Source organism: Sminthopsis crassicaudata, chromosome 3 (genome assembly GCF_048593235.1).
Source record: "Sminthopsis crassicaudata isolate SCR6 chromosome 3, ASM4859323v1, whole genome shotgun sequence".
Lineage (NCBI taxonomy): Eukaryota > Metazoa > Chordata > Mammalia > Dasyuromorphia > Dasyuridae > Sminthopsis > Sminthopsis crassicaudata.
The window spans coordinates 487830971-487845642 of record NC_133619.1 but is presented as its reverse complement, the minus strand read 5'-3'; the positions used below and the strand labels follow the sequence as shown (position 1 = coordinate 487845642).

Below are 14672 nucleotides of genomic sequence, written 5' to 3'. Positions count from 1 at the left end.
CCCAGTAGTAGCGCTGCTGGGTCAAAGGGTATGCACAGTTTGATAACTTTTTGGGCATAATTCCAGATTGCTCTCCAGAATGGCCGGACTCCTTCACAACTCCACCAGCAATGTATTAGTGTCCCAATTTCCCCACATCCCCTCCAACATTTGTCATTATTTGTTCCTGTCATCTTAGCCAATCTGACAGGTGTGTAGTGGTATCTCAGAGTGGTCTTAATTTGCATTTCTCTGATCAGTAGTGATTTGGAACACTCATGTGAGTGGATATAGTTTCAATTTCTTCCTCTGAGAATTGTCTGTTCATATCCTTTGACCATTTATCAATTGGAGAATGGTTCGGTTTCTTATCAATTATGGTCAGTTCTCTATATATTTTGGAAATGAGACCTTTGTCAGAACCTTTGTTTTTAAAAATATTTTCCCAATTTGTTACTTCCCTTCTAATCTTGTTTGCATTAGTATTATTTGTACAGAAACTTTTTAGTTTGATGTAATCAAAATCTTCTATTTTGTGATCAATAATGATCTCTAGTTCTCCTCTGGTCATAAATTCCTTCCTCCTCCACAAGTCTGAGAGGTAGATTATCCTCTGTTCCTCTAATCTATTTATTATCTCCCTCTTTATGCCTAAATCATGGACCCATTTTGATCTTATCTTGGTATTTGGTGTTAAGTGTGGATCCATATCTAATTTCTGCCATACTAATTTCCAGTTTTCCCAACAGTTTTTTCCGAATAATGAATTTTTATCCCTAATGTTGGAATCTTTGGGTTTGTCAAAGATTAGATTGCTATAGATGTACCCTTTTTTGTCCTTTGTATCTAATCTGTTCCACTGATCTACCGGTCTATTTCTTAGCCAATACCAAATGGTTTTGGTGACTGCTGCTATATAATATAGCTTTAGATCAGGTACACTTAGACCACCTTCCTCTGATTTCTCAAATCTTTTGTAAAAAATTAATATAAGTAGTGAGTATGGAATCAAACAATCTAAAACACTACATTATTTTTATTCTAAACTTGAACACCAAGTAGAATGGACATTTGCATTATATAGTAAAATAGAAAGAAATCAGAATTCTACATGAAACTGCCAGTCTCTTTACAATATTTAAGTATCTATTTACAGTCTCTAATTTCCAGTTCTCTCAGCCCTTAAATACCTCTCAGCAGTAAGTTACATCATTACATCACACTAAGTAGAGTGATTGCATCGTTATATCATACTGAGTATGTGTGAACTAGAGAACCATTATCTCATCAATCACACTGATTAAATGCTAACTATAAGCACCCTGCTGCAAGTATCCTTGGCTTCCAGAAGAATACAAGTGGTAATGCAGTCTCTGACTTCTCAGGAAGAGAGGTGAAAAATTCCAAAGGGAAAAATGGGGAGCCAAACCAGATATTTTTAGCAGGTTTCCTCTGAGTTAAAGGGTCATATATCTCACTCAGAGTTTCCCCACTATCTGCAGCCCTCTACAACTTTCCTAATAAAAAATTATTTATCTGTTTGAAGAAAGTGATATTTTTAAAAGCAGGAAATACATTTTTTCTTTTTAAAAAATTCTCTGAACTTGACAAATAAAATAAAATGTGTTTCTATAAATGTTAGAGGGAAAAAAAAGTTTCGAACCTGAAACTGTTTAAATAAAGGATAAATAAAACATATAATTCTCAGAATAGCCCTACTTAGCTGTCAGTCTTTCTGGACTTCTGTTTTTTCTTTGCATTTTCAAAACATGATTTTCATTGTCTTTTATTTATTTTTAGCTACACAATTGTGAAAATTAAAACAATGAATATACAAGTATTATGTGTATGCCTGTGTGTATAAGTGTACATATGTATGTGTATACATATATCTGATGGAGTTTGATGAGTTTACTAAGAAAATATATATATATGGAGAGAAGGGCACAGAACTTTGTACTCTCAAAGTATACCCCTATACTGGGCAGGATATAATGTGAATAATGAGAAAGGAAAGGAGAGTGAAAAGGATTAATTTGATAGAACTAGGACACTATTATGTCAGAAAAATCCAGAAAAGAGAAAATCCAGGAGAAGAAGGTAATCTATAGTACAGTAGATAAGTTGGGAAAGGTTGGGACTGAGAAAAGACATTAGATTTGGCAACTAAGATCATTCATAACTTGTTATCATTCATAACTAAGAGGTATTTTCAGTTACTTGATAAAAGGTAGAAAGCCAGATTGTAAAGGATTTTGGTGATGAGTGAGAGGAGAGGAAGTGGAGGAAGTAAGTTACAAGCAACTTTTTCAAAAAATCTGACTGAATTGGAAAGTGAATGGTTGTCTCCAAGAGGTGGAATGACAGAAGAAGGAAGGAAGAGTAGAATATGGCCATGATATAATGATAGAAATGTTATGTTTAGATAGAAGAATATCAGTTTATCATTAAGAGAAGTGTTATACTTCTGAGTAATGATCACATGTAATGGGGTAGAGTGAAGGAATAAGTCATGAAACTTAAAGAGATTAAAGAACTAGGAAAATAGAGTTTAGTCAGATAACTATATGGATAGTAAAGGGTCCCATTTGTAAGGGTAGGAGTTGGGGACCAGAAAATAATGGGGAGCTTAGTGCTGAACTCTTGAGAAAAGAGAAAATGAATTATTGACTCAATATACTCCTAAATATTAATTGGGTAGAAAATTTTAATTAGATGAACAAAGGATTAAAGGTTACAGAGTGAAGGAAGGTAAAAGGAGAGTCTGGAAGTGAGAGCAAGGCTGAATTTTGAGATGCTAACTTCCTGATAGCCTAACAAATTCTAACATTATTGTAGACTGATTTATTTGGCCATCTTCAGTAATGAACTATATCCTTTCTCTCCCCTTTCAACTCTTCATACCTTTAGTAGTTTTATATTCTCTATATCATGCCCCTATTGGAGTTAGATCCCTATATCCCACTAAGTCTGAGGAAGGAGATGGCAGTTTTATAGTTTTATAGCTTTTTGGACACAGTTCTAAATTGCTTTCCAGAATGATATCCTGAAGTTAAATATTATTAAATTTAAGGAGCAAAATCTGCAACTCTTTCCCCAAAGTTATTGAGCAACTTTGTAACAAATGGAGAAGGGCATTTGGGCTTTGGAAAACCCAGTTTGTTCTCAGGCATTTTGTCAAGATAGTCTGATACTATTCTCACCTGGGGAGCTGTGCAGCTGGTCTTAGCAGGTCTTGTGAGCTTATGGATTTTCATCTTTCATAGCCTATTCATTTTCTATCAGAAAAAATACACTTAAAACTTATTTAAAACCTAAAAACAAAGTAGAAAAAGAAAAAATCAAAAGAAAAAAAATGATCACTGTGCACATCATAACAGAAGAGAGGATTCAAAATGAGAGAAATTTCCATTTCAAGAAAGTATATATAATGAGTAGTACTGTTCACATTGTGTTCAGAGCTATCCATCTTTGCTTTCATGTATGCTCTCTTTTGTTCACTGCTGTGTACTTTTTATTTAATTCATTTTTCCCCCTTTCCTTGTCCCCCACTTCACCCAAGAAAGCTACAATTTTGCATGGATATATATACTTAGATATCTATAATCATACACATAAATTTCCATATACATTCATATGCTTCCGTGTAAGGTTGTACTATGCTTCTTTGTCTCCTTTTTCTCTGAAGTTGGATAGCATCTTTTATAAGGATCCACCAACTCCTCATTTCCTACACATAGCAACATTTCAATCATTTACCATCTACTTATTTTAAATAGTTTAAAAGCAATATTAATATGGCTGACATAGTATATATAGTTTCCCTATTTTCTCTTTTGATGAGGTCTATTTTAGCTTTAATTTTATCTGAAATAGATGATTACTACCTACCCCTAATTTTTCTTCTAATAAATTCTACTTTTCATCGTTATCATTGTTTATATGTATCTATTATTTCCTATCCCTGCTGACTCTTGCTTTTTACTTCTTTCCCCTGCCTTGCCATTACTTAATCAAATCCCCTTCAAAGTTTCTCTCTCCCCTTTTCCCTGTCTTTATAGCATTCTATTAATTGCATACTTTATCCCATTCCTGTTAATCTCTACCCCTTTCTATATACTCTACCCCTCTTACTTAAGAATTTAGAAGATACCTTTGTAGTCAAACTCTTCTCTCCCCCTCCATTCCCCATGTGAGTAGGGGGAGGAAATGTTGTGGAATCTGTCTCATTTCTCTGTCAGTTCTTGTCCTCACACCTCATTTGTATAATATAATTATTATTCTTTTTCCTACATAGGTTTGCTTTTTAGAATCACATCATACTCGACTCTACCCAAATGTTTCTTTTGAACTACCAAATTACTAACGACAATTTTAGACATATGGTTTACATTTCCATGTATAAAACAGTTTGTCCTTATTGAATCCCTTGTAATTAGTTTTTGATGTTTACCTTATATTTTTCTTGGATCTTTTATGTGAAATTTTATATTTAAGTTCAGGTCTTTTTGTAATAAAATCTGGCAATTCATTGAATATCCTTTTTTTTCTTTCCCCATTCGGGATTATGTTTACCTTTGTTTGCTTTGATATTTTTGGCCACAACTTCATTTCCTTTTCCTTTTCCTTTTCCATATATAGTGTTTGGTTTTTTTAGTTGTTGCTACTGCTTGAGTGATTTGTGGCTGTGCCATGATCTTGTTTTTATTTTTTATCTCAATCTCATTTGGTTTTTAATATCTTTTTTGAGTTCTGTAAATTCTCTTTGGGCAGATGGCCATTTAATGTTACTCTTTTTAGATAAGAGATTTTTTTTTTTTTTTTTTTTTTTTTACTTCCGTATCCTCTGAACATGAATCCTGGTCTTCCCTAATCTTTTAGTAACTTTCTCTTCGGGTGGGTTCTTTCTCCTTTCCCCCTTTTTATAATTTGCATAAAATTGTTGATATAATCACCTTTAATCCTGGAGTTTGGGTGTGGGTGCCTCTAGTCTCAGACTCTTCTTCACTTCTCTCCTTTGAATTGTAATCGGAAATTGAGAACTCTGCCTTCTTCTAGATGCTTACAAGCCAGCAGCATTACTGCTCCACTGCTTTTGCACTTACCACGAATGTGCTGCTTCCTTTTCACCCAAGGCCTTGTTTCAGCAGTACTGCTGGGCCTGGTGTCCCTTATAGACATAGATACCTTCAACTTGCTCTGACTAAAAATGCCTGATTCCTTACACAGTCTAGGGGTAAAAATTCCTGTGATGGAGGCTGAGGGTGCCATCAAACCCACCTAGCCCCAGGGCTTACCTGCTCTAGCCTGGAGGCTTTTACACTTAAGTAGGACCAAACCTTCATTCTGGTATCTTTTATTAGGATCATCTCTGATTGTCAGTGGAGGACTACTGTTCTGAGAACACTATTATTTACAGGTCTAAATTTGCCCTGTGGTACAGTTTTGTGTACGAGAGAGAGAGAGAGAGAGAGAGAGAGAGAGAGAGAGAGAGAGAGAGAGAGAGAGAGAGAGAATGAGAATTAGAATTTTCTGACTTTACTCCACCATATTCCCAAAATCCTCCCCACAAAAATAATCCTACAGAAAACCCATTTATCTCTTTATTTAAGTTTTCAACATTTACTTTTATAAGATTTTGATTTTGATTTTTTTTTCTCTTCCCTTTTTCCCAAGCTAGCAAGCAATCTCACATAGGTTATGCATGTATAAAACATATTAAACACATTTTCACATTAGTCATGTTGTGAAAGAATAATTTTAAGAAAAGAGGAAACGTCATGGGAAAAAAAGATGAAAATTGTATGCTTTGTTCTGCATTCAGACTCCATAGTTCTTTCTCTGGATATGGATAGCATTTACTGTCATGAGTCAAACACTTTTGTCAAATTAATTTCATTTAAAATTTTGCATCATGGCATCAAAAAATGAGTATCATGATTTAGTAAATTTAGCCAGCTATGCATTTTTTCATTTTGTGTTTATGTAACTTTGGGAATTCTCTTATTCAGCACTGCCAACCATTAATACCCAGCATTGAGTTTTTATTTAAAAAATTTTCCCATTGGAGTATATGATCAAAGAAGTTTATAGATTATTTGTTTATAGTACTGGCTTTCTAATTCAAGGAATTTGGGTTTAAATTAATGGTATTTAAGAAATTAATTTTGAATCAGTATTTGTCCAGTTATGTTTCAGATGTTTTTCCTTTGTGATGGTAAAGCTTTGTGCATGTTTGAAGTTTTATTGAAGTAAAATTTAATCTGGACCTTTTTGAAGGCAAAAATTATTGTGTAGGCATTATAAGTACTTAATAAATCTAAAAGAATATTCGGAGTAGCATGTTAAATTGGGTGAGGGGATTGTGGGTGAAGGTGGGAAGTTATCAAAACATATGTTGTTGATGTTGAAAGTAGTCTATGGAGCAAAAAATGTTGGCTTACATCCGATCCTGCCCCTGACTTGCATAGACTCTGGAACCCTGGGCACAGGTCCCAGGGGTCCCTTAGTTCCAAAACATTCTAGAACAGTTGCTTATTTACATTCATAGATTATTCACACTCTTTCCTGTACCAAGGAAATCATAGGCCCAAGATTTTCATTGTTAAGTGAAATCTTGATTTTATTTTCAAAAATGTAATATCTTAGACTATTTACTAGAATGACTTCATTTTTAAAAAACCCTTTTGTTATGCTTTATGATTTCCTAAAATTAATTTATCTTGATTATTTTTGTCAAATCTTATTTTGTAGAAAGTTACATATAATCAGTCATTAACAGTGAATTAGTTGAATTCATAGTAAATGTCTATCTTTTGGAATCATTGTTTTTTAAGAATATAGCCATAATTTTAATTTATGAAATAATTATGGTAATTATTAATTAGCCTATAAATTAAAATTATAATATATGAAGGAATGTTTAGAATTTGAATATTGGAGATACAAATTCAGTTGATCAAAAATTGGTGGAAATTGATAAGGAAAAAGTATATCAGATAAGTGTGGGGGAAAAGCAGAAAATCTTTAAAAGTATTTGATGAAGTACCACAAAAGTTGGGTGGTTAGGAAGAAGATTGGCTAATTGGCTAATCTCTTGACTTTGGATCTTTTTTCAGATTATTTCTTAGCTATTTTCCATTTCTAAGATTTTAAAAACAACAAACCTGCTTTCCTTTTACTTGCATTTTCTGGCAAATGCTGTGTTTTATGTTTCTACAAATCCACTATTGATTCTTAGTATAATCAATCACCAATATAGTTCAACATGATGGGTGTCTGGATATTATTCAATTTTGTAGTATATCAAGAAGTGAAACAGGTGGATTAAAAATATAATTTCTTTAATATATTTTTTCTTTTTTATATTATAGCTTTTTAGTAACAAAACATATGCATGGGTAATTTTTCAGCATTGACCCTTGCAAAACCTGTTCCAAATTTTCCTCTTGCTTTCCCCCCACCTCCTCCCCTAGATGGCAAGTAGACCAATACATGTTAAATATGTTACAATATATGTTAAATCCAGTATACATATTTATACAGTTAACTTGCTGCACAAGAAAAATGAGATCTGGCAAGAAAAAAAAACCTGAAAAGGAAAAAAAAAATGCAAGCAAAATAACAAAGAGTGAAAATGCTATGTCGTGGTCCACACTCAGTTCCCATAGTCCTTTGTATGGGTGTAGATGACTCTCAGATGTTGAACAATTGGAACTGGTTTGAATCATCTCATTGTTGGAGAGAGCCATGTCCATCAAAATTGATCATCATATTGTTGCTGTGTGTATAATGATCTCCTAGTCCTTCTTATTTCACTTAGCATCAATTGATATAAGTTTCTCACCAGGCCTTTCTGAAATCATCCTGTTGGTCATTTCTTACAGAACAATAATATTCCATAACATTTATATACCACAATTTATTCAGCCATTCTCCAACTGATGGGCATCCATTCAGTTTCCAGTTTCTTGCCACTACAAAAAGGGCTGCCACAAACATTTTTGCACATACTTTCCCTCCTTTAATATCTCTTTAGGATATAAGCCCAGCAGCAATACTGCTGGGTCAAAGGGTATGCACATTTTGACAACTTTTTGAGCATATTTCCAAATTGCTCTCCAGAATGGTTGGATTCATTCACAGTTCCACCAACAATGTATCAGTGGCTCAGTTTTCCCACATTCCCTCCAACATTCTTCATTATCTTTTCCTGTCATCTTTGCCAATCAGAGTTGGGTAGTGGTATCTCAGAGTTGTCTTAATTTGCATTTCTCTAATAGTGATTTGGAGCACTTTTTCATAGGACTACAAATAGTTTCAATTTGTTCATCTGAAAATTGTTCATATCCTTTGACCATTTATCAATTGGAGAATGGCTTGAGAAACAGGTAGATTTTACAAAGAAGAATCAAAAGAATATTATATACAGGATTTCTGCAAAATAATGTAATTTTTTCCTTTGGGTCAACATAATTTGGAAAAACTCGGTTTAATTCTTGGTCTTTTATTACGTTTCTTTAAAAAGAAAACCATTGTTTTATTGAACTGAAGTGTATTATCTTTTTCTCCTTCTTCACTCTTCCCAACAGGTCATCTGGAATGGACTCAAGTTCAGTGGGAGGATTAGAATTGACGGAACAGACACCTGTTTTATTAGGGACTACAGCCATGGCAACTAGTCTCACAAATGTAGGAAATTCATTTGGAGGTCCAACTAATTCTTTAGTTTCTAGATCTAATAAGTTTCAAAACACATCAATAGAAGATGATGATGATGTTGTTTTTATTGAACCAATACAACCCCCAACAACTGCTGCCCCAGTGGTATCTGATCAAAGAAACATCACATTTCCATCATCAAAAAATGAAGAGCAACAAGGAAGTGATTCTAAACTTTCTTCTTCAAAAGATTTGACTTCTCAAAAAGGAAGTATAAGTGAGACAATTATCATTGATGATGAAGAGGACATTGAAACAAATCAAGGGCAAGAGAAAAATGCTTCCAGTTTTATTGAACGGAGACTTCCTGAGACTAAAAACAGAACCAATGATTTGGATTTCTCAGCTTCCAGTTTTTCAAGAAGTAAGGTAAATTCAGGAATGGGTAATAGTGGTATCACCACAGAACCAGACTCTGAAATTCAGATTGCTAATGTTACTACATTAGAAACAGGTGTAAGCTCAGTGAATGATGGCCAATTAGAAAATACTGATGGGCGTGATATGAACTTAATGATTACACATGTAACATCACTGCAGAATACCAACTTGGGAGATGTCTCTAACGGACTGCAGTCAAGTAATTTTGGTGTTAATATACAAACATACACCCCATCTTTAACTTCACAGACCAAGACTGGAGTAGGACCTTTTAATCCTGGTAGAATGAATGTGGCAGGAGACGTTTTTCAGAATGGGGAATCTGCAACTCATCATAATCCTGGTAAGCATAAATTTTAATGGCATGCATTTGTAGTTTCTCATCTGTAATTATTTGATTTGGATTTCTTTTAGTTTTGTAGGTTCTTTACTTTTAGATTAACATTGATTTTACATTTACCAAAATTAGTGCTTTTTCTTTCTTTTCAGAGTAAGAGATTTGAGCTTTTCAGTAATTTATTTAAAATTCAGCTTTAGTCAATGAGAATAAATGCAATACTGCTTATCTCCAAAAACTTTATCAATTGTGTGTATCAGAAAACATTTATGTCTAAAGTGTTTCGCTTTAGAAATCATATCTTCGACTCAGCATAATAGTTTGTCAGTACTTTTGCTTTCATGTCCAAATAAGATGATCTTTGGATAGAAATCTTGAAGGAAAAAGTGCTTATTTTTGGCTATTGTATTTATATTTGATTTTTTGTTTTTTACTCTTAGACTGAAAATTTTTCCTTAATGTTATATTGTTACTACATTTTGAAAGAAGGCAAATACTTTTTTGAAAGTTTGCTTCCAAATCAAGCAGCTCCAAGTTTACATCAGAGGAAAATAGGAGAAAAAAAAAAGGACAGTCTTTCTCTTTTGGACAGTCTTTGTATCTGTTTTCCCTACTAATGATCATCTCTTCAGATTTTAGGAATAAGAAAAGAAAAGGCAGTACTAACTAAAGTCAGTGTTGATGTTTTATGAATATTAATATAATGATGATTATCAGCAGGGACAACAATATTTTATTTAGAATGGTTGATTAGTTTTTTGTTTGTTTTGCTTTCCTTTGCTTTGAGTCTAAATCAGAGGAAAGGAATTCAATTATTTTTACCTAGGAAGAGTTTAAAGAAATGCTTGCTTAAATTGGACATTTGTTGTCACCTGAGAAATGGAGTGGCCTCCCCTGGCTATTGAATATAAATCATCCAAATAAAATAGAGGTGAAATAAGAAATAAGTTGTGTGTTGAAGTCTGGATGAAAAATTTTAATTCCCTATCTTTATGAGTTGTTAAACTATGTAAATAATTCATATTAACATTAGGACAAAAAACAGTCCTTATATTAAATATAAGTCACATAACTGTCCCCTCATTAATATGATAATTGAAGGGGGAAAGTGATATTTTATAAAAAATGATCTTGTTCTTTTTGAGTCTTTAAAGATTATTTCATATTACTTTAAATATATTACATCTTTCCAACTATACAAAAAAAAAGAAACAACTTAAGAAAGCATTCTTTGTTAAATGGGAAGAGATTTTACTAACAGCTCAATTCATGTGTGTGTGTGTGTGTGTGTGTACACACATACAGACACACACTTTTTTTTTTTTTTTTTTTTTTTGCTGAGCAATTGGTTAAATGACTTGCCCAGGATCATATACCTAGGAAGTGTTATTCTGAGACCAAATTTACATAATTTACATAAATATACAAAAAAAAAACACAACAACTTAAGAAAGCATTCTTTGTTAAATGGGAAGAGATTTTACTAACCGCTCAATTCATGTGTGTGTGTGTGTGTGTGTGTGTGTGTGTATGTACACATATATATACACACACACACACACACTTTTTTTTTTTTTTTTTTTTTTTTTTTTTTTTGCTGAGCAATTGGGGTTAAGTGACTTGCTCAGGATCATGTACCTAGGAAGTGTCATTCTGAGACCAAATTTGTCCTCCTGGCTTCAGGGCTGGTGCTCTATCCACTGTGCCACCTACCTGCCCCAGTTCAGTTATATTTGTAAATTCTTTTTTAGCCCTTATTTTGGGTATGTGAGTCTTACTGTTTTATAGTTACACCCAATAATTATTGTTATGCATAAAATTGATTTTCCCTCCCATTTGGTCAATTAATTATGTAGTGTAATAACTAACTAGCTTGCCCTCTACTTTTTGATGAAATAGAAAGTGCAGACTTAATAATTTTTTTCTCTTTTTTTATGTTGCCTATATTTCCTATTATTTCCAGAAGCTCTGAACATATATATTGGAGAATTTAAAAAGAAGAAAAAAAGTTCTTAAAAATTGCCAACTCATCAGCCAAGTCTCATATGTAGTATTCCTCTCCCATAAACAAACAGGGAATTGGATTCTGATGTTTCATTTCTAAGTCACACTTGGTCAAACTATATTCACAGTATTCAGTTTTGACTTGGTTGCTCTTTCCATTTTCATTGTAGTATTTTTTTCCTGGTTCTCTTTATTTTTGTATCATTTCATAAAATAAATGATGAATATGTTGAATAATTAAAGTACGAATTTTTTAAAATGTTCTTTAAAGTGATATCCTCTTTATGGTGGAATTGTAGAGAACTCAACTCAATTTTCAAGTAAAGCAAAATTTTCCAGTATAGTATGAAGCTGGATTTATTTGTTCAGGCATCTATAGAATCAATTTCCTAAAAAGGAAGACAAGGGTTCAAGTAATTCCTCTGTCACAAATTGTACATGTGACCCTGGGCTTTCTAATTTTCAGTACTCTAAGCAACCCTCAAGAATAGATATTACAGAGAGGTGCTAATCTTTGTTGGTAGAGGGGCCTTCTTATTTGAAAATTTAATGATTTGATAGAATCACAGGAAGACAATCATCCTCAAGAAAAGAATAATCTTTTTGAGTTTAAGGAGCAGCAAAATTTTTATATATTTTAACATTTAACCAGAAAAGTTATGACTTTATGAGTTGTTACTATTATGTGTTAGTAACATTTTTTAATATATTGCGTTTGAAAATAAAATAATATTAGTGGGACCTTCAAGTAATCACTTCTGTAGTGATTGCATGCTATTGCCATGAATCTTTTTTTGTGTGCTATAATGCAAAGGTTATCTGAGACATTACTGGTGAAGAAAGTTTTAACAAGTTCATTTTAGATGTCAAGGTATGTTAACATAGGTAGCACTCAGTATATTGAAATTTTTTGTCTTGAATTGTTCTATGGTATACAAAAAAGAATCTATTACGTCCTATTACTTTATGCACAGAGGATAGTTTATGGAATCCTAGGTTTTAGAATAAGACCATGAGTTTCTCTTTAGTCTTTTCCTTGCCCTTATAGGTGGTATTACAATTAAATCACACTGCTATTCCTTTCTCTAGAAAATATAACTAAAGAATCCATCTCTTAAAAAGTCGTTGCATTGTAGAAAATTCTGATTTTTCTGAATCAGTAACATAGTGGAATGAGTAACTGGACTCAGCCAGGAGACCTGAGTGTATTCTTAATTTAGTAACTTTATACTTAGTTTTCTGGCTCAGTTTCCTCAGCTAAAAGCTTAAGGACCTATTCCAAATGATTTCCAAGTACCCTTCCAGTACCTAATCCATCCTGAGTTTATAAATATAAAGATTTGTTTAATCATTTAGTTTTTTAGAGAATAAAATTTTCTTTTGGTCATTCAGACTTTAAACTCAGTTACTCAAAATAGGATATGTAGAGAGAATGAGCTGCTGAATTTAATTGAAAACAATGAGAATACTTTTGTTCATTGTCAATTATTTTTATGAATTTCTACAAAATAACACCTTAAGAAAAATAGATTCTTTGTAGCTTTTAAATCTTTGTAAAATATTACAACTTTTTTTGAAAGGCTCATCCTCCCTCCCCTCTACCTCCTAATAAAACTATGATAGTACATTTATTCATTCATACTTTTTTATTTTTCAAAATACAGGCAAAGGTAGTTTTCAACTTTGACTGTTGCAAAACTTGTGTTCCAAATTTGCCCCCTCCCTTAGCAAGTAATCCAACATCAGTAAAACACTTGTTATTCTTCTAAATGTATTTCCACATTTGTCATGCTACACAAGAAAAATCAGATCAAAAGGAGAAAAAAATGAGAAAGAAAAAACTAGCAAGCAAATGATGACAAAAAAGGTGAAAAGGATGGAAATGGCACTCTCCATCATAAGTCTATTGTAATTGGCTTGAATCACCTCATTGGTGAAAAGAGCCAAATCCATCAAAGTTGATCATATGATAGTACTTTTTTTTTTTTAGGTAAAATATAAAAGCTATCTTTATTTGAAAGGCCTTATATAGAAGGATTAGTCAATCAACAATGACTTTTTTAAACATCTATTATATTTCAGAGAGATACAATCATACACTTAAGATACAAAAACTAAAGGGAAATACACGGAAAATTATAAAGTTCTAATGCAAATATTCAATGCAACAAATATTGTTAGCTTTTACTTGCCTTAGTTACTTCATTTTATAGATGAAGATGATACTTGTTATACTTAACTCTTAGGGTTATTATAGGGATCTTTATAAGATTAAAAACTCACACAAAGAACAAAATTGTATGTGTGTACGTATGAGTCACACACATACACAGCATATTTTGTAAACCTGAATGCACTATATAACTATTAGCAATTATTATTAGTCATATAAAATATCTACTGAGTTCAAGAGACTTAATTGAACACTTGAAGAAACACAAAATTGAAAAATGATTGAATCTTTGTTTTCAAGTAAAATCTAATTGGTGTGTGGATACATGTGCTCAAATAAGTATAATGTTAGGGGAAACTGAAAAGCATCATGATAAATTCACTTTGCTTCTGACATTTCTATTTAAACCCTGGTTCTGTGTGTGCACCAAATCACCTGGTTCCTCTAAGACTAGGTTTATTTATTTATTTATTTTGATTTATTATTAAAATTTTTTAAATTATGCTTTTATTTTCAAAGCATATACATGGATAATTTTTGACACCCCTACAAAATCCTTTGTTTAATTTTTTCCACTTTCCTTCCCTTCTGACCCAGTTGGCAACTAATCCAATATATGTTAAACATAAGTAATTCCTCTCTATTTGCACAAATATATTATAGCACTTTTAATAGCTTTTTTGTTGTTAAATAAAAACAAATTTTGATAAATAAAAAATTGGGAATATGGGAAGAATTTAATTATAATCCTAGCGTATAAACTGTTTTTTACGTTATAAAGAGTATTTATAATTTATGTTATGAAAATGCCAGTAAAAATTTGCCACTGATGAGTCAGCTATCTAGCGTTCTTGGACCTCCAGTATGTCCCAGAACTCAGAATTTACTTACCTTTTCTCTCTTTTTATCCTATTTGGAGTCTTCCTTTACTCCTCAATCCCTCAACCACAGGCATGCATGCATGCGTGTGTATGTGTAAAACAAAGAAGCAACATTTGAGCACCCATCAATGATACAACCAAGAAGATGAGAAGATTGCACCTAAGAAGCTGTGGTCAGTTTGTCTGTTAGAAAGAA

General features: G+C 32.5%; 1 protein-coding gene across 11 annotated transcripts in view; it reads left to right on the top strand.

Annotated features, from left to right (window-relative positions):
- Positions 1–14672, top strand: part of ZMYM2 (zinc finger MYM-type containing 2) — an 80183-nt gene that overhangs the window by 17493 nt on the left and 48018 nt on the right. For 7 of the 11 annotated variants that reach the window (XM_074303709.1, XM_074303711.1, XM_074303712.1 and 4 more), the window contains 2 exons: positions 8571–9069; positions 9331–9424. In XM_074303709.1, coding sequence (XP_074159810.1) covers positions 8581–9069; positions 9331–9424 — 583 coding nt within the window. In that variant the 5' untranslated portion in view covers positions 8571–8580. Of the gene's footprint in view, positions 1–8570; positions 9425–14672 lie in introns of all 11 variants that reach the window. The other 4 variants (XM_074303705.1, XM_074303706.1, XM_074303707.1 and 1 more) reach the window with 1 other exon arrangement.